The sequence below is a fragment of the Salmo salar genome, chromosome 20 (assembly GCF_965601325.2).
Source record: "Salmo salar chromosome 20, fSalSal1, whole genome shotgun sequence".
In the NCBI taxonomy this organism is placed as follows: Eukaryota; Metazoa; Chordata; class Actinopteri; order Salmoniformes; family Salmonidae; genus Salmo; species Salmo salar.
The window spans coordinates 48,419,341-48,439,396 of NC_138310.1; the positions used below are offsets into that span (position 1 = coordinate 48,419,341).

General features: G+C 43.6%; 1 protein-coding gene across 1 annotated transcript; it reads left to right on the top strand.

The window, feature by feature from the left end:
* The first annotated feature begins 1,712 nt into the window (after positions 1–1,712).
* rab4b (RAB4B, member RAS oncogene family) lies at positions 1,713–20,011 on the top strand. Its single transcript, XM_045703539.2, has 8 exons — positions 1,713–1,927; positions 11,392–11,472; positions 12,042–12,156; positions 12,278–12,340; positions 13,314–13,468; positions 13,703–13,798; positions 17,444–17,620; positions 17,703–20,011. Exons 1-7 carry the CDS (start codon positions 1,912–1,914, stop codon positions 17,557–17,559), a joined length of 642 nt encoding a protein of 213 aa, XP_045559495.1. The 5' UTR covers positions 1,713–1,911; the 3' UTR covers positions 17,560–17,620; positions 17,703–20,011.
* Positions 20,012–20,056: the final 45 nt, after the last annotated feature.

The following is a 20,056-nucleotide window of genomic DNA, read 5'->3' on the forward strand; positions in this document are numbered from 1 at the left end:
CAGAACAAAGGCAGGGAGGAACCAGGGGAGACAGTGGAGGTGGAGGGCTCTCTCATTTATCACCTGTTGCCCTTGGGCGGTCCTCCCCTCCACACTGTGCTTTGAATGTGTGTGTGTGTGTGTGTGTGTGTGTGTGTGTGTGTGTTTGTGTTTGTGTGTGTGTGTGGTTGTGTGTGTGTGTGGGTGTGGGTGTTCTAGACAGTATGGCAAGGTGATGAATGAGAACGCACGCATTCTTCATCCCAACCTCAAAAGACTCTGCATTGTTGAACTTTTTCAAACAGAGGAGGAGTCAACTTGCTTGCCAGCCCCTGCAAGTCCCCACATCGAACACCCTCCTAACACACAACCAGACTTCCTGGTGAAATAAAGGTAACAGAAAGACTAAAAGACACTATCTAAACATACTTACCCACAAACCTATGGGACACTATGCAGACTGGGCATATAATGGAAATACTAGAGAATGGCTACTCAGATAGATATCACCAAAGAAAACACTGAGCAGTTTTTATTATGTTTACATTCTATGCTAAAATAGTATAAACTTAAACAGTTGTATTAACGCAGGTTTAATGTCATGTCATATCATATTATATTTAATGTCATTTCATGTCTTGTCGCAGGCCTGTCAATGTTTGGTCTAATAATTCTCAGACCGAGCGCAATAGACTTCAGGCACAAACCTTTATCTGTGCCTGCCATCGCGTGGCCAGCTGTTGCATCTACATGCAACGCAGAGCTGCGAACGCTCACGCATTGGCTGCGAGACACGCATTTGACCCTCTTCTCACACGCTCACACGCCACACCTTATATCTCATGCATTGAAAAGCACTGATTTTATTTGTCTAAATCCATTGTATAGTGCGTTAACTTTTTCAACTGTATACTGCTCCAACTAGTGTTCAAATCGGAGCATCTGCGACTGCAATTTAACATCCCCCCAAAATTTCAAAGTTACAAAGTTGTCAAATGAGTGTTCATTTAATGTTCAAAGCATTCTGAATACACCTGACCTGTGTTTTTCTTCACCCTTGTCATGGACCTAAGCCATGTCAAAATACATATAATTGCAGGAATTTAGCTTTAAAACAGTGCAATTTTCCTGAAGGGGAAAGGCTTTCTTCAAAAGTTGCCAGCCCTGGAAACAGCTGCAGTGTAGTGAATCCCTAATAATAATAGCTGTCCTTAGATTAAATTCTTGACCAATTTGTTAAGAGACTGGATTCAATATACCTTCGTTACTCACCAAAATAAAGTGAAGAAAGCAGAGGAAGATGGACCAAGGGGGAGGTATCCTAAGAGAAGTGGTGTGAGTAATAGATCTGTACCAGTACAGAGTGATAAACCAACAAGTGATATATGTTTCAGTAAGATTTAGCATTTTAGCAATGGTTATCAACTGTACTGCAGGGATGGAATGTAAGTTGCATAAAATTGAGGTTATGGTGGCAGCTGCAGAGATGTATTTGGGTGTGTGAAACTTGACGTCAGAAGAGTTACATGGTGTGTTAAGTGGTGGTGTCCCATCCTTTCAGGCTGTTGGCCTGAAGTAGGACTAAATATTGGAGTATGGTGTTGATTTATTTATTTTGTATATTTAAAAAAAATAGTGAGTGTAGTGTTAGATGGCAGTTCATATTTTATATATTGTTTCAAGCAATGTTATACTCCAGTCTAGTAGGTGGCGGTAATGCAACATTTTTTGGGATGCCAACCGCTTTTAAACCTCATCGAAGAATAAGTTGTGTTGTTGGAGGGAGGAAAGGAAACGGTGTGGCGAAGTCAGAAATCTAAAAAGAGGAGTAATTGCTACATTAGAAAACAACGCAACATCATTTACATACGGTACGAAGAAATCAACGAAGAAAAGCCATCAGAGTCCATCGTTTTTAAAGCGGGGGCCGACATGTCTGAAACATACGGTACGTTTAGTTAGCCTGTTAGCTAGCCGAAGATGGTGGAGAAATGAAGATAGTTGACTCAGGCCGCTTACCGTTGAAGAAAAATGATCAGTTCCGGTCTACTTAACGGGGTGGGTATCACATAGAATAGCAGCTGGAGCTGGTCTACTTAGTTCATTAAACCAGAAAAAGACTGAGTGAAGTGTCTCGCTTTCTCTTCCGTCTTGGAGCTAGCTACGTGTGTAACTTCTACTTGTACCTGCTGGGATCAGGACGCTTGTTTGTGTTTGCAAATGCATTCAGAACCGTAATTTCCACTATGTATCTTGAAATCAACACTGTGTCGTGTCACCACTGTCTCGTAGCCAGAAGGAGTGGGTAGAGAGTAGCGTGGTGTGCTTCCTAAAATTGTCAAGAAGTAGTTTTGGTACACAACATCGAGTATTTTGTATTGGTTTCACTCCCAGAGGGAGTTGTGTCCCAAAGTTAGTCTAAGTAACATTTATATTGAAATATTACCAACAAAAAATTGGTATAGCTAATTTGGGTGGCTAGTTTACGGCAGTAAATGTAGTCATAGCTAGAAGCTGTATTTGCAGTCCTTTGGCTTAATTTAACAGACCTTTTGATTTAGCTAGTTAGTGATGTGTCCTTGGGATTTCAAAGTTGGAAGTGGTGGGGTTAGCTAACTTCTCAAGTGATGCATTTTTGCGAACTACTTGGCTCTCCAACCCTGTTTCACTCCAACTCTAATCTAGCGCACTTGGTTCTAATAATTAGCTGGTTGAACTTAATCCGGTTCGTTTTGAAGCGAAAAGCTACTGGAGGGTAGCTCTCCAGGAACAGGGTTGGAGAGCCTTGATCTGATGCATTTGCAATGACACCACAGCCCCGAGGTGCAGATAACAGCATCCTCGTCACCTTCATAACTACCTTGCTATATGAGATCATATCTGGAAATCATATAAACATTTCAAACAAGACTGTAATACTGTTTGCATGTGACTTCCTCTGAACTTTAACAAAGATGTCTTTGAGTTACATGCACACAATAATGCGATTATTGTGGATAGTCAGATTAATATAATAGCTAGTTCGATTAAAACTATTACATGCTTTGCAAGAAGAACGATTTCCATAATAATCCTGTTTTACATGGATACATCTGAAATCGGCTATTTTTTGGGAGGGAAGCATATTTGATTCTCGGTTCGAACATGTACAGTTTGTATGTGGAAACTACTTCTAAGGCTACTTTTAAATTACTGCTAAATTGTTCTGAACACACTTCACTCGCGCTAAAGAGGAAGGCTCGTTTGGCTGGTGCTTGCACTTGCTCAGATCAAATACACCGCTGGAACGCTGATTTAAGGTGTTAATGTGTCCTAATAATTTGAAAGATTGCTTAGAAAACCAGGTGTTTTAGTCGTTGTATGTTTACTTCGATTTGGACCGTACACCGATTTTAAGATAAGTAGAGTAAGGTGTTTACATGACTATTGCATCATCTGCCTACTGCCATAATCAGTTTAATATCAAATGATTAATGTGCATGTAAACATACTCATTTTTAAGAGGTTTAAAAGCCTGACTGTTTTTAAGAACTGTAGAAATCCCAAAACAAACATCTTGTTTTTTGTGCATGCATGTACGCTTGCTTGACTTGTCAGCTAGAATGGGGATTCTATTAATTCTATTCCACATTAATCTAATATCCTGAATGTTAACTCTTCTCATGTCACGTTTTAAACGACAATGTAACCTACATATTTTAAAATCAAAACAAGCTAGGTGTTTGTTGGTCCATTACATGTCCAATTCCATGGGGGCCAATCAAAGACATTTATGTTGGTGTTACTAACAAACAATCTTGTTTTTCTACTTTAATTTTTTTTAATTATATTTTATAATTTTTGGAACTTTCTACACCCCTTTGTTTTGTTTGTGATATCCAATTGGTAGTTAGTCGTGACCCATCGCTGCAACTCCCGTACGGACTCCGGAGAGGCGAAGGTTGAGAGCCATGCGTCCTCCGAAACACGACCCCTGCTAAGCCGCACTGCTTCATAACACCCTGCTCGCTTAACCCGGATGCCAGCCGCACCAATTTGTAGGAGGAAACACCGTACAGCTGGCGACCAAAATCAGCGTGCATGCACCCGGCCGCCACAAGAATCGCTAGAGTGCAATGGGACATCTCAGCCGGCCAAATCCTCCCCTAACCCGGACGGCGCTGGGCCAATTGTGCGTCTCTTCGTGGGTCTCCGGTCGCAACGCAGCCCGGGATCGAACCCGGATCTGTAGTGATGCCTCTGACACTGCGATGCAGTGCCTTAAACCGCGCTTGTTATTCTCACCATTTGAAAAAATTCAGTTTTATCTTCCTTTCACCTCTGTCTTGGAATCTTTATGCTGAAATATACATTTGAACCTTGTAAACATGCTTTGGACATGCTGTCTAATGGTAGCCAAGTGTTTTACTATAGCCAGGCCTATTCATTTTCTTATGCTGTGGCGAATGGATTGGTTTTTGTTTGTGTAACAGCGCACCTTGGATACTCAACCCTCTCCTGTTGCAGCAGGAGTGTCTCTCCATCTGTCTCCCTCACTCGATAATTATATAGTCTCTCTTTTGCTCTCTCTCTGAAATGCTACACCAGCAGGTCAACATTAGAGGTGAAGTGCTCTACACTAATGGTATATAGAGCACAGCTGTAATAGTCTTCATTGATTTTACTCATGGCCTTTTTTTCCCCCTTCTAAGTACTAGAAGGGATAAAGGAAAGGAGGGCAGAACAACAGTGTCACAGGGGAGACACGTGACTACACAAAGCAGACTGTAGCAGAAGCTGCGTCCACTAATTAATGTTGGCTCTCAGTGAAGGATTGGGCCTCCTGTACTTTATTCTTTACCTAAACACAAAACGCATCACAGTCTCTCGGTTAGGGGACTGGCTGATTTGGTGTGTACACTACAAGCCCAGCACAGTAAGATATTATATGGCTTGGCTCTAGAGGTAACACAGGGGTCTGATTCAGCGCAGGTAAAGAACAGGTGGATGTGTGTGTGTGGTCACTGGTCAGGCTGTTATTCCTACCAAATCCCGCCTGCTGTTTACTATAGCTTATACCCAGCAAAATACTTGTGGTGTTTATTATGGTGTAAATACAATATGACTCAAATATTCCCTTCCGGGGTAAGGCCTAGACAGGCTTTTCCATCGGTCACATTCACACACAGGTTGTCTTTGATAAGTGTTTCTGTTGAGAGACAGAAAAAAAGGTGTGATAAGGCCTCTAGTGGGTACCTACCTTGCCATGAATGTGTCCTCACGGTTATGTTGCTTGAGTAAACCACACACGCTAGCAGAAATAGGCCGTGGTTGATTTATGGGTTGGAGAATGGCTGGCTGCAGGAGAACTTAATGTGTTTAAATGTCACAGAAGAACAAAGGAGCTATCTCAGCCCCAGCTCTTTCCTTTCATCAGTGGGAGTCGAGTCATTTACTCGAGTTACAATATTGACTATTTGACTGGCCTGCTTTGTAGCCTAGCTGATTAGCCTCCTAGCAGCAGAGCGGTCAACAGCATGCAATCTGCAAGTCAGTCAGAAAGTTGAGGTGAAGAGTCGGGCATTGACAGAGTTGGAAATGTAATTGAAATACAGTACCAGTCAAAAGTTTGGACACACCTACTCATTCAAGGGTTTTTCTTAATTTGTACTATTTTTTTTTTTTTTTTTTTTTTTTCCATTGTAGAATAATAGTGAAGACATCAAAACTATGAAATAACACATATGGAATCATGTAGTAACCAAAAAAGTGTTAAATCAAAATATATTTGAGATTCTTCAAATAGCCACCCTTTGCCTTGATGACAGCTTTGCACACTCTTGGCATTCTCTCAACCAGCTTCACCTGGAATGCTTTTCCAACAGTCTTGAAGGAGTTCCTACATATGCTGAGCACTTGTTGGCAGCTTTTCCTTCACTCTGCGGTCCAACTCATCCCAAACCATCTCAATTGGGTTGAGGTTGGGTGATTTGTGGAGGCCAGGTCATCTGATGCAGCACTCCATCACTCTCCATGATCAAATAGCCCTTACACAGCCTGGAGGTGTGTTGGGTCATTGTCCTGTTGAAAAACAAATGCTAGTCCCACTGAGCACAAATCACATGGGATGGCGTAATGCTGCAAAATGCTGTGGTAGCCATGCCTTAAATTCTTACAAAATCACAGACGGTGTCACCAGCAAACCACCATCACACCTCCTTCCCGGTGGAAACCACACATACGGAGATCATCCGTTCACCGACTCTGTGTCTCACAAAGACACAGCGGTTGGAACCAAAAATCTCAAATTTGGACTCATCAGACCAAAGGACCGACTTCCACGGGTCTAATGTCCATTGCTCGTGTTTCTTGGCTCAAGCAAGTCTCTTCTTCTTTTTGGTGTCCTTTAGTAGTGGTTTCTTTGCAGCAATCTGAGGTGCAGATATTCTAATGAACATATCCTCTGCAGCAGAGGTAACTCTGGGTCTTCCTTTCCTGTGGCGGTCCTCATCATAGCGCTTGATGGTTTTTGCGACTGCACTTCAAGAAACATTACAAAGTTCTTAATGTTCTGCATTGACTGACCTTCACGTCTTAAAGTAATGATGTACTGTCTTTTCTCTTTGCTTATTTGAGCTGTTCTTGCCATAATATGGACTTGGTCTTTTACCAAATAGGGCTAACTTCTGTATGCCAACCCTACCTTGTCACAACACAACTGATTAGCTCAAACACATTAAGAAGGAAAGAAATTCACCAAATGTACTTTTTAACAAGGCACACCTTTTAATTGAAATGCATTCTAGGTAACTACCTCATGAAGCTGGTTGAGAGAATGCCAAGAGTGTGCACAGCTGTTATCAAGGCAAAGGGTGGCTACTTTGAAGAATCTCAAATATAAAATATATTTTGATTTGTTTAACACTTCTTTTTTTGTTGTTGGTTACTACATGATTCCATATGTGTTATTCCATAGTTTTGATGTCTTCACTATTATTCTACAACATTAAAATAAAAACCCTGGAATAGGTAGGTGTGTCTAAACGTTTGACTGGTACTGTAGTCTCCTAGTAAATGCAACCACTAGCCTTGAAACTCAGTGAGGGGCCTGTGTGTTTCTCCTGCAGCTTGACTCACGTGTGTGTGTGTGTGTGTGTGTGTGTGTGTGTGTGTGTGTGAGAGAGAGACTTGTGCATCCTTCACTCTACACTACTGCTGCCCCTTTCCACACACAGCCAGCCTCTCCCTCTTCAATTCCCCATTGTTCCCTGTATGGCTTGGTGGAACCCTGGCCTACGCATGCAAATGGCCCCTGGCCTATCTGTGGTCACGGCACAAAGGCCGTCTTTGGACCGCTCTCTGTCCCACACGTCAGGGCCTCAGCCAGACGGTCATGTGCGTAGGATGGGTCAAGTACCAGACCCGGTCCAACACACCACTAGATCTGTGCAGCTGCCCAGTGTAACCCATCTGTGTTGTGCAGATGTACTCGGCCGGTCGGCTATACATAGACTGTTTGTGAATAGACTGCCTGACTTGCTGTTTTTAAAGCACATTTTCTACAGTTCTACACATTTCTGCCATGGTTTATGCTGTGTTCTAATGCTATCTGAGTGACTCAAACATGATAACAAAATCAATGGGCGCCCCCATGCCATGACATTTTTAGGAATTTTAGATTTTAGGTTGTCTCGTTTTTATTTCAGTGGTTGTTAGTTCTCAAAGATGATCTTATAAAACAAATATACGGTTGAAGTCGGAAGTTTACATACACTTAGGTTGGAGTCATTAAAACTCGGTTTTTAAACCACTCAACAAATATCTTGTTAACAAACTATAGTTTTGGCAAGTCAGTCAGGACATCTACCTTGTGCATGACACAAGTAATTGTTCCAACAATTGTTTACAGACAGATTATTTCACCTATAATTCACTGTATCCCAATTCCAGTGGGTCAAAGTTTACATGCACTATGTTGACTGTGCCTTTAAACAGCTTGGAAAATTCCAGAAAATGATGTCATGGCTTTAGAAGCTTCTGATAGGCTAATTGACATAATTTGAGTCAATTGGAGGTGTAGCTGTGAATGTATTTCAAGACCTACCTTCAAACTCAGTGCCTCTTTGCTTGACATCATAGGAAAATCCAAAGAAATCAGCCAAGACTTCAGAAAAAAAAATTGATGACCTCCACAAGTCTGGTTCATCCTTGGGAGGTACCACGTTCATCTGTACAAACAATAGTACGCAAGTATAAACACCATGGGACCACGCAGCCATCATACCGCTCAGGAAGAAGACGCATTCTGTCTCCTACAGATTAATGTACTTTGGTGCAAAAAGTGCAAATCAATCCCAGAATAAAAGCAAAGGACCTTGTGAAGATGCTGGAGGAAACCGATACAAAAGTATCTATATTCACAGTAAAATGAGTCCTATATAGACATAACCTGAAAGGCCGCTCAGCAAGGAAGAAGCCACTGCTTCAAAACCGCCATTAACCCCTGGTAGGGCTCATATGGGACGGACATCCAGTGAAAAATCCTATCTCCATTAGCATAACAAAATGTAATATATATTTTTTTCAAATATTGGACTATGTTATATCGTTTTATAGATACACATCTCCTGAATCGAACCACGTTGTCCGATTTTCAAAAAGGCTTTACAGCAAAAGCAAAACATTAGATTATGTTAGAGGAGTATATCGTAAAAGTAGCCACATAGCCATTTTCCGACCAACCACATGCATCACAAATTACCAAAAAACAGCTAAATGCAGCACTAACCTTTGACAATCTTCATCAGATGACACTCCTAGGACATCATGTTACACAATACATGCATTCTTTTGTTCTATAAAGTTCATATTTATATATTAAAAACAGCATTTTACAACGGCGCGTAACGTTGACTATTTTCCCTCAAATGCGTCCGGTGAAACAGCTCTACAATTTACTAAATTACTATTCAAAAACATTTTAAAATGTAATATTGTCATTCTAAGATTTATAGATTAGCATCTCTTGAAAGCACCTGCAATGCCAGATTTAAAAATAACTTTACTGGGTAATCACACTTTGCGATAAAAGGGGATGCGATACTCAGAAAAATAGGCTACCGTTACAGGTCAGCGCCATCTTGGAACAATCGCATATCAAATCTACTCTTGTATACTATTGTCAATAATCCCTTACCTTTGATTATCTTCATCAGAAAGCACTTCCAGGAATCCCAGGTCCACAACAAATGTATTTTCGTTCGAAAAAGTTAATCCTTTATGTCCCAATAGCTTGTTCTTGTTAGCGCGTTCTGAAGGCTGCTCCGTCGGCCGCGGGATTCCTCTTTCAATAAAATGCTTTTTTTTTTTTTAGGTTAGTTCAAACATGTCAAACGTTGTATAACATAAATCTTTAGGGCCTTTTTCAACAAGAGCTCCAATAAGATTCAAGGGGGATGATTGCATTGTCTTTCTAAACGTTTCGAAAGGGGAGGGTAGCCAGGGGCGCCGGCGTCATAATGGTGATGGCCCTCCTCATGTGACCACTTTCCACAGCCTCTCATTCTGTCAGTTTTCACAGTAGGAGACTCAAACCACTTTGTAAAGACTGGGGACATCTAGTGGAAGCAATAGGAAGTGCTCAATGAACCATTGCTCACGGTGTGATTTATAGGCAAAGTGATAAAGTTGAGTCCACAATTCAGAATTCCACATCCTGTTACGATCGGTCTCGGGGTTTTGACTGCCATATGAGTTCTGTTATACTCACAGACACCATTCAAACAGTTTTAGAAACTTTAGGGTGTTTTCTATCCACAAGTATTAATTATATGCATATCCAGCTTCTGAGTTTGAGTAGGAGGCCGTTTAAAATGGGCACAAATCTTTTTCAAAAATCGCTGTAGCGCCCCCTATCCTAGGCGACCGTCAAGAGGTTAAATAAGCCAGTCTACGGTTTGCAACTGCACATGGGGACAAGGATCATACTTTTTGGAGAAATGTCTTCTGGTCTGATGAAACAAAAAAAAGAACTGTTTGGTCATAATGACCATCGTTATGTTTGGAGGAAAAAGGGGGAGGCTTGCAAGCCGAAGAACACCATCCCAATCGTGAAGCATGGTGGTGGCAGCATCATGCATCATTTTTGCTTTGCCGCAGGAGGGACTGGTGCACTTCACAAAATAGATGGCATCATGAGGAGGAAAATGATGTGGATATATTGAAGCAACATCTCAAGACATCAGTCAGGAAGTTAAAGCTTGGTCGCGAATGGGTCTTCCAAATGGACAATAACCCCAAGCATACTTCCAAAGTTGTGGCAAAATGGCTTAAGGACAACAAAGTTAAGGGATTGGAGTGGCCATCACAATGCCCTGACCTCAATCCTATAGAAAATTTGTGGGCAGAACTGAAAAAGCGTGTGCGAGCATGGAGGCCTACAAACTTGACTCAGTTACACCAGCTCTGTCAGGAGGAATGGGCCAAAATTCACCCAACTTATTGTGGGAAGCTTGTGGAAGGCTACCAGAAACGTTTGACCCAAATAAATAAAATCTGAAATAATTAATTCTCTACTATTGTTCTGACATTTCACAATCTTAAAATAAAGTGGGGATCCTAACTGACCTAAAACAGGGAATTTTTACTAGGATTAAATGTCAGGAATTATAAAAAACTGAGTTTAAATGTATTTGGCTAAGGTGTATGTAAAGTTCCGACTTCAACTGTATAGACAGTCACAGGGAGAGTGTTTTTAAAAGTATTATTTAAAAAAAAAAATGTTGTGGTTGCCATAATTTGAATATAGGGGCAACACTACATCTGAATGTCAGTGGAACACTCAGGCTAGTTGTATGGAGCTCACCTAGCTAGGAGCCTGTCTGTCTAGTCAGGGGTTGCGCTGCAACATTGAGTCATCGAGCCCTTTGATCAGATTGGTGAGGGTGGTATGAGGTTAGAGGCTGGGAGACTGTTTGGGCAGGGCTCCTGGATGCTATCACTGTCACTCAGCGTCCACTCCGAGACAAGCCACACTATACAGATAAGCTCGGCTTTTTATTGGGGGAAATCAAGATTAATTCCAAAGCCTGAGGAGACCGACCGGATGATACAACTCAATCTCTCTCATAGCGAGGAGTGATGACCTATGGGATTACATCTCTCAGTGGTTGACAACACAACCTCTCATTGTTCATTTTAGAAGTCTCTTTTACCTCCATCCTTTTAACAAGTTGCATTGCAAATTAGCATCAATGTTAACATGCCATCACACTCACACACAGGTAGCGATTAGCCAGCTAATTTGGGACCGTTGGCAACTCGGTGACAGTGAGCAGCTCACGATCACAGGACGACTTAAGGATTGGTCTCAAGTTCAACAGTTTGAGCCGCTGGCGTTGTATTGATTTCTGTCCCCGCTCTCTCTCATTTCAGACTTCCTGTTTAAGTTCCTGGTCATTGGTAGTGCTGGGGCAGGGAAATCTTGCCTCCTGCACCAATTCATTGAGACCAAGTGTAAGTAGTGCCGATGCTGGTCGCCCCTTGTCCTGCAAATAAACAACACCCACATGCATCGTTTATGTACAATAATATAGAAACGTTACATGCATCTCCGCACACTGACACACACACATGCGCTCATGTAGAGGATGTCCACGCACACTGATGTGTAAATGAGATAGAGGTCTTTATCTCCCAGTCCTGTCAGTAGCATGAGAGAAGGGCTTTGACTGTGTTAATCTCTGGACCTGGGAGAGCCCTCCTTAACCCTCTGGTATGCTGATGAGACTTCTGAAGAGGCTTCTGAAGCTAACTGTTCTGGTCTTTTAAACAAGCACAACGCACCAGCACAATATAGATCAGCTCTGGGAATTAACCAGGAAATGTTTCTGTGAAGTCTTGGCAACTTAGGCCTAATAACTAGGCAGTCACACCTACTCTTTAGTCAAGGTTGTCTTTCACAAACCAGCCATCTGTAAAAACAGACATTTTAATAAAAGATGAGACATAAACAAACAGTGCGGTGATGATTGTGGCTTCTTTCCCGAATTTTTCTCTTTTTTTTTTTGTCTCTGCTTGTGCAGTCAAGCAGGACTCCAACCACACCATCGGGGTCGAGTTTGGGTCCAGGGTGGTCAACGTCGGGGGTAAGACGGTTAAACTACAGATCTGGGACACAGCCGGACAGGAGCGCTTCAGGTAAAGATCTCCCATTGGTTACCCTGAATGCCGTTACCGCTGACCCGTGCTCTCATTGGTTGACAGATTGTATTCTGGTTCTGTGATTGGTTAACAGTGCCTTCTGTCTGCCCTCCCCCAGGTCTGTGACTCGTAGCTACTACCGTGGAGCGGCAGGGGCGCTGCTCGTCTATGACATCACAAGGTAGGTGAACCAATGATCGTCCCATGACGAAAGCACACTGGTTTTACAGGTCACTTGTGCACACACACACACAGGCATGGGAGTTAGCATAGAGCACGGAGAGACCGACTAGAGATGTTGAATTTCAACAGGCCTATGGAGAGTCTGTCAGGAGCACAAGACATTCCGAGTCAGAGATGGAGACATTTGTATGGCAGCACCAAGCCAAGAGTTTTTATTTAATAAGCCCAGAGTTGCAATGGCACTGCCTGTCTCATAATCAAGATAGAGTGAATGGTGTACTGTCAGGTGAGCTTTAATAAAGTGCGTGATGCAGAATGACAGGGCCTGTAATAAAGTGGCATCTCCAGACAGGCGGCAGGCAGCCCGGAAAGCAAAACTGTATTAGCCAGAGTGTCAACCGAGCGAGAGAGAAGAGAGCAGGGAGGGAGAGAATATGGGGAGAGGGAGAGATGGAAGCGTGTGGTGTGAGAGGGCTACACCGAGGCAGAAGACTTAACCATGCTGACGTCATGGTTAAGCCGCCTTGCTGCAGCTGTGGGACATTAGTCTACACCCTTCTGCCCATTGTTCTCACGTTGCCATGGACACCAGCATGCTGTCACCATGGGGATCGGGGACTTCGCAACAACAACAACAAAATGATTTAATGTGTGACGTGGTATCGGACTCCATCTGTCCTTGAGGAGTGGAAAGGGAGGGATGACGTTTCATATTTCCCTTCTCATTTGGAGCAAAAAGAACATTAGCCCACCGAGAGAGATTGAAAAGTGTAAGTTGAAAAACTGCTAATATTCTCAACCTATCATCTCCCCCCCCTCATCTACTTCTTGTATTTGACATCTGATGCTGTCATGAGCACACAGTTCACAACTCTGCTTTTTCAAAAGTAACGTCCCATTCCCTATTGAACATGCCTTTCCTAAGGAGACGTGATTTGAATCAGTTCTCCCCTCCTGTGTCTTTCCTCTAGCCGGGAGACGTACAACGCCCTGACCAACTGGCTGACAGACGCACGGACGCTGGCCAGCCCCAACATCGTCATCATCCTGTGCGGGAATAAGAAGGACCTGGACGCGGACCGAGAGGTCACCTTCCTCGAGGCGTCCCGCTTCGCGCAGGAGAACGGTAACTGTCTTGTTTGTCCATCTCTCGCCCTCCTCTCCTCAGGCCGTTTCCCTGGCTCTCATTTCACAACGGTCTCTCACCCTTTCCGCACTCCATCGCTCCCCTTTTTTCCTTTCCCCCCTTTTTAGTCAACTCTCTAATCTCAGATAGTTGTAATTTCCGCTAGTTTTTAAACCTGTATTAGTTTCATAGGGATTAGAGTATCAAGTTGACTGACTGTGTTGACTGTTACAGAGCTGATGTTCCTGGAGACCAGCGCTCTGACAGGGGAGAATGTGGAGGAGGCCTTCCTCAAAACTGCCCGGAACATCCTCAACAAGATAGAGTCAGGTAAACAAACAGTTTACTTATGAGGTTTGTGTGTGCTAAGAAGGTGTATCCGTTTGCTTTTCAATCTTACTATCAAACAAGTTCAATGTGTGTGGTTTTGGGATGTCACATGTTGTTTACACCTAGCTATATGTGTGTGCTCTGTGTGCCTTTGTCTTTCTTGTTTTAATGTACGCTGAAGAAAAATATAAACGCAACAATTTCATTTTTGCTACTGAGCTACAGTTCATATAAGGAACATCAGTCAATTGAAATAAATTCATTAGGCCTTAATCTATGGATGTCACTTGACTGGGAATACAGATATGCATCTGTTGGTCACAGATACCTTAAAAAATAAAATAAAAAGTAGGGGTGTGGATCAGAAAAGCAGTCAGTATCTGGTGTGACCACCATTTGCCTCCTTCTCATAGAGTTGATCAGGCTGTTGATTCTGGCCTGTGGAATGTCCCAATCCTCTTCAATGTATGTGCGAAGTTGCTGGATATTGGCAGGAACTGGAACACGCTGTCGATCCAGAGCATCCCAAACATGCTCAATGGGTGACATATCTGTTGAGTATGCAGGCCATGGAAGAACTGGGACATTTTCAGCTTCCAGGAATTGTGTACAGATACATGCAACATGGGGCCTCAGCATTATCGTGCTGAAATTTGAGGTATTTCAGCATGAAGATGAGTCCCAGTCTGTAATGTTTTAAGTTGACCACCATCATCCCTGTTGTTAAGAACTCTAAGGCTTCATGCCACAATGACTCCCACCTAGTAGCACTCACTTCAGTAATCATGAAGTTCTTTGAGGGGCTGGTTATGGCATACATCAACTCCACCATCCCAGACACCCTGGCCTAGACCCTCTCCAATTTGCATACCGCCCCAACAGATCCATAGATGATACATCCTCAATTGCTCTCCACACTGCCCTCGCCCACCTAGATAAGAGGAATACCTAATGCGAGAATGATGTTCATTGGCTACAGATCAGCTTTCAACACTATTGTCACCTCCAAGCTCGTCACAGAACTTAGGACTCGGGTCTGAACACCTCCCTTTACAACTGAATCCTGGACTTTCTGATGGGCCGACCCCAGGTGGTGATGGTAGGCAACATCACCTCTGCCACGCTGACCCTCAACACGGGCCCCACAGGGGTGTGTGCTTAGTCCCCTCCTGTACTGCCTGTTCACCCACGACTGCGTGGCCACACATGACTCCAACACCACCATCAAGTTTGCTGAAGACACTACGGGGATAGGCCTGATTACGGGCGACAATGAGTCAGCCTACAGGGAGGATGTCAGTGACCTGGCAGTGTGGTGCTAGAGCAACAAATTCTCCCTCAATGTCAGTAATACCACCTGATCGTGGACTACAGGAAACGAGGAGGCGAGACCGCCCCCATCCACATCGACGGGGCTGCAGTGGAGCAGGTTGAGAGCTTCAAGTTCCTCTGTCCAAATCACTAAAGACTTAAAATGGTCCAAACACAGTCGTGAAGAAGGCACAGCAGCGCCTCTTCCTCCCCCCCCCCCCCCCTCAGGAGGTTGAAAAGGTTTAGCATGGGCCCTCCAATGCTCAAAAAGTTCTACAGCTGCACCATTGAGAGCATCTTGACTGGCTGCATCACTGCCTGGTATGGCAATAGCACCGCCCTCGATCGCATGGCGCTAAAGAGGATGGTGTGGACAACCCAGTACATCACTGGGGCCGAGCTCCCTGCCATCCAGGACCTCTATATCAGGCGGTGTGGAAAGAAGGCCCTGAAAATCGTTAGACTCCCAACCACCCAAGCCATACACTATTCTCTCTGCTTCCGCACAGCAAGCGGTACCGGTGCATCAAGCCTGGCACCAACAGGTTATTGAACAGCTTCTATCCCCAAGCAATAAGACTGATAAATAGCTAAGCTAAGACCATCTGAGTTAATCTTGTATCTTTATTGGCCTTTTTTATATTTTTCTCTATGCACACTCGCAGGGCCGTACACACTCAAACACATAATATGCACATACATTTATACTGACTCTACACACTCACACCCACTCACAAACAAACTGCTGCTACTCTGTTGATCTTATATCCTGTTGCCTAGTCACCTTACTTACCCCTATACATAGTGTATTCAGAATGTATTCAGACCTTGACTTTTTCCACATTTTGTTACATTACAGCCCTCTAAAATGGATTAACTTTTTTTCCCTCACAATACCCCATAATGACAAAGCAAAAACATTTATTAAATTTTTTTGCAAATTTAATAAAACCATTTTTAACTGAAATATCACATTCACAAAAGTGAGACCCTTTACTCTACTTTGCCGAAACACCTTTGGCAGCGATTACAGCCTTGAGTCTTCTTTGGTATGGCGCTATAAGCTTGGCGCACCTGTATTTGGGGAGTTTCTCCCATTCTTCTCTGCAGATCCTCTCAAGCTCTGTCAGGTTGGATGGGGAGTGTCACTGCACAGCCATGTTTAGGTCTCTCCAGAGATGCTCTGGCTGGGCCACTCATTAACGACTTGTCCCGAAGCCACTTCTGTGTTGTCTTGGCTGTGTGCTTAGGGACATTGTCCTGTTGGAAGGTGAACCTTCGCCCCAGTCTGAGGTCTGGAGCAGGTTTTCATCAAGGATCTCAGTACTTTTCTCCGTTCATCTTTCCCTCGATCCTGACTAGTCTCCCAGTCCCTGACGCTGAAAAACATCCCCACAGCATGATGCACCATGCTTCACCGTAGGGGGATGGTGCCAGGTTTCCTCCGCTGGGAAATTCAGGCCAAGAGTTCAATCTTGGTTTCATCAGACCAGAGAGTCTTTTACGTGCCTTTTGGCAAACTCCAAGCGGGCTGTTATGTGCCTTTTACTGAAGAGTGGCTTCCGTCTGGCCACTCCATAAAGGCCTGATAGGTGGAGTCCTGCAGAGATGGTTGTCCTTCTGGAAGGTTCTCCCGTCTCCACAGAGGAACTCTGGAGCCATGTCAGAGTGACCATCGGGTTCTTGGTCACCTCCCTGACCAAGGTCCTTCTCCCCCCGATTGCTCACTTTCGCCGGGCGGCCAGCTCTAGTCTTGGTGGTTCCAAACATCTTTCATTTAAGAATGATGGAGGCCACTATGTTCTTGGGGAACTTCAATGTTTTGGTAGCCTTCCCCAGATCTGTGTTTCGACACAATCCTGTCTTGGAGATCTACGGACAACTCCTTCGACCTCATGGCTTGGTTTAGACAGGTGTGTGCCTTTCCAAATCATGTCCAATCAATTGAATTTACCACATGTGGACTCCAATCAAGTTGTAGAAACATCTCAAGGATGATCAATGGAAACAGGATGCACCTTAGCTCAATTTCGAGGGTCTGAATTATTATGTAAATAAAGTATTTTTTTAATTTACGTGCAAAAATGTCAACCTGTTTTCGCTTATATAATCCATTTTAGAATAAGGTGGTAACATAAACAAAATGTGGAAAAAGTCAATGGGTCTGAATACTTTCCGAAGTCACTGTATGTGTGTTCACATCCAGGCTGTATCACATCCGGCCGTGATTGGGAGTCCTATAGGGCGTCGTTGTAAATAAGAATTTGTTCTTAACTGACTTGCCAGGTTAAATAAAGGTTTAAAAAAAAATCTAATGTGCCTTGCCTCTGTCAGGTGAGTTGGACCCAGAACGGATGGGTTCAGGTATCCAGTATGGAGATTCTTCTCTGAGGCAGCTGAGACAGCCCAGAGGTTCCACCGCACAGACCAAGCAGCAGTGTAACTGCTAGGGGCCGGACCCCACCCTCACTCTTCAGCCCCACTCCTACACGCACAGAACGTGCCCTAAAGGTCAGTAGACTGCCATGCTTCGATGAAATGTGTCTTTCGAGAATAATTGATCAGAATGTATTAACATTTCTCTCCCTCTCAGCTCTAGGTGTTTTGGGATGTGCAGGACTCTTCCCCTTATCCCTTCTGAAACCACTTACACACGTACAGCATACCTTGACCAGTCGCCATAGAGATGACCTGCAACTCATGACCATTGGTAAGAGACTATACTTCCTGCCAAGAGAGGTTACCCAGGCTCCTGGGTCCTAGGCTGGGAAACCCTGTGGTGTGAACTGTGCTGGGATCATAAGAAGAAGAGTCCATATCTGTGATGATGTCAGGGTCAGGGGTTATGTGTAGGAGATTTCCTGTTTTTTACCCTCACTGTGTGGTTTTTATCAACACACACACACACACACACACACACACACACACACACACACACACACACACACACACCACACCACACCACACCACACCACCTGTAACAAAGTCCATGAAGGATGAAATGCAAAACAAACTTCCTCATTCATACACAGCCTGTTAGACTGCACTATCAGGTTGCTTGATGATTGAAGTTCTTATGTTTTACCCATCACAGCGGGAGCACTCCCCGTTCTTATGTTTTTATGAGCTGATTTTGAACCTTTGTTTGCACTGTACTTCTTAACAAGCCTGCTTGCGAACCTAAGTCTCCCCAACCCGAACTTGACTGCTCTGCAACCCCGAAAAGAGCCATTTACCCACAACACCCAAGCATGAGCAGATATTGGGTCAGTTGTGAATGCTTCCTCAGTTATTGTCATACCATTCCCCTTGATTGTTCTCCTGACTTCAGATGTACACTTGTAACTGATTCCACCGGTCTAAATGTTACCACATGTAACTCGACCTTGGGTATAAATGGTATTGATTCTAATCTAATGGACAACTTGTCCAAGGTTTGTTTTCAATTCATGCAATTTATCAAGTGGAGTACTGGCCTTAGAGGAATGTTTCTTGACATTGTGGATGTATACTATCCCCTCAACCCCCCCCCAGTCCACATGTTTCTAAACTGTCATTACTAGCACCTCTCAAAGGGAAATCAATTCACTCCATGAGGCAATCAGAAAGGCCTGCGGGTCGTGTCCAAAGCACAAGGGTGACTAAGGTTTCAGTTCAGTCTTATGGTTTTCCAAAGGACCCCAATGACCACTTGTTATTCCCCATTATCAGCTGCATATCTACTGCTTGCCTTTGCCATGTAAAAGGCTACGCTCTTGTCTCGTTCTCCGGCTCTATCGCGCCCCTGGAGAGGTCATCTCTGAGAATTGTACCCCCATCTTGGCCCTCTTCATTTCTCTGCTGCTCTGTTCACGTGTAAAGACCGGTCACCGGAAGCTAGACTGCTTTCAGTGTCACTAGTGGGAAATATTCAGGTTACAGGGCCAGGCTGCTGTCTAAGATTCAACTGCGCTTGTTGTTTTTACATGTCTTACACATGAAGTCTTGCCTCATCCACCTATCATTTTCTGTCTGTCGTATAGAATCGGGTTATGAAACCATTTAGAATTTCAGGCCCCATGTAGCCTTACCTAATTCTTAAGCAATGCTACTGTTTGCACTCCACTAACAGGTCGTTACACTGAACCAGCGTAGAAAAGATGGCTATCAAAATGCCACTGTGACATCATCCTGAGAAAGAATGGTCCCATTTTGTGTTTTAAAAAGTCTGCTTTTGTTATTTTTGTTTCTCTTTTGCAAGTGCACTTTTTATTGAGATTGTTTATATACTGTATCCATAGAATTGTAAGATTTGTATTAATTGAAAAATATGCTGTAATTAAAAAGAGCAATTGGAGTTAGTCATTCCTTACTGAAGAACAACTGAGGTTTTGTCCTTTCTCTCCAAGTGTTGACTGACCAGCCAGCTGTTCTATTAACGCTCTCCAGGGTTGTAGTAAAATGATTCCCTCTGCAATTTCATGTTGACCCATTTGTCTGCTGCCGTTGTTGGGACGATGTAACACTTGGGAGATTACTGTGACTTCCGGAGCCCGTGCTTGTGTGCAGACCAGACTGACCGCCATGTCTCACAACAGTAGTGTTGCACTCCATGCTGCTTGACCCTAATACCATTGAACCCTGGTCTCAATAATGCATGCTGAGTATTCCATTGGCTGCATCGTAAGAACTTAATCCCATGGCCATCAGCCTATTATCATCTTCAGTCTCCTGTCATTTCTCAACTCGGAGCAGAAACTCAGTTGTTGCTTAGTAACCAATGTGATGGAATCATTATAAGAACTACTGTACATCTGAATAATCTCTGCTGTACATATTTGTCTATTGGGTTATTTTTGGCAGGGAAGGGTTGCTTGTTCATTTTAAAGGTCTATTCTAAATAAACTCGGCTTTTTAAATGTGGTGAATTTGATGATCATGTCTTTTTAAATATGTGCACACACGTTC

What these genes read in the sequence shown, in the direction of transcription:
- rab4b (XM_045703539.2), top strand. An exon ending in CTCGTCTATGACATCACAAG is followed by an intron (nt 12,341 to 13,313) that starts GTAGGTGAACCA and finishes TCTTTCCTCTAG; the next exon opens with CCGGGAGACGTACAACGCCC. An exon ending in CCGCTTCGCGCAGGAGAACG is followed by an intron (nt 13,469 to 13,702) that starts GTAACTGTCTTG and finishes TGACTGTTACAG; the next exon opens with AGCTGATGTTCCTGGAGACC.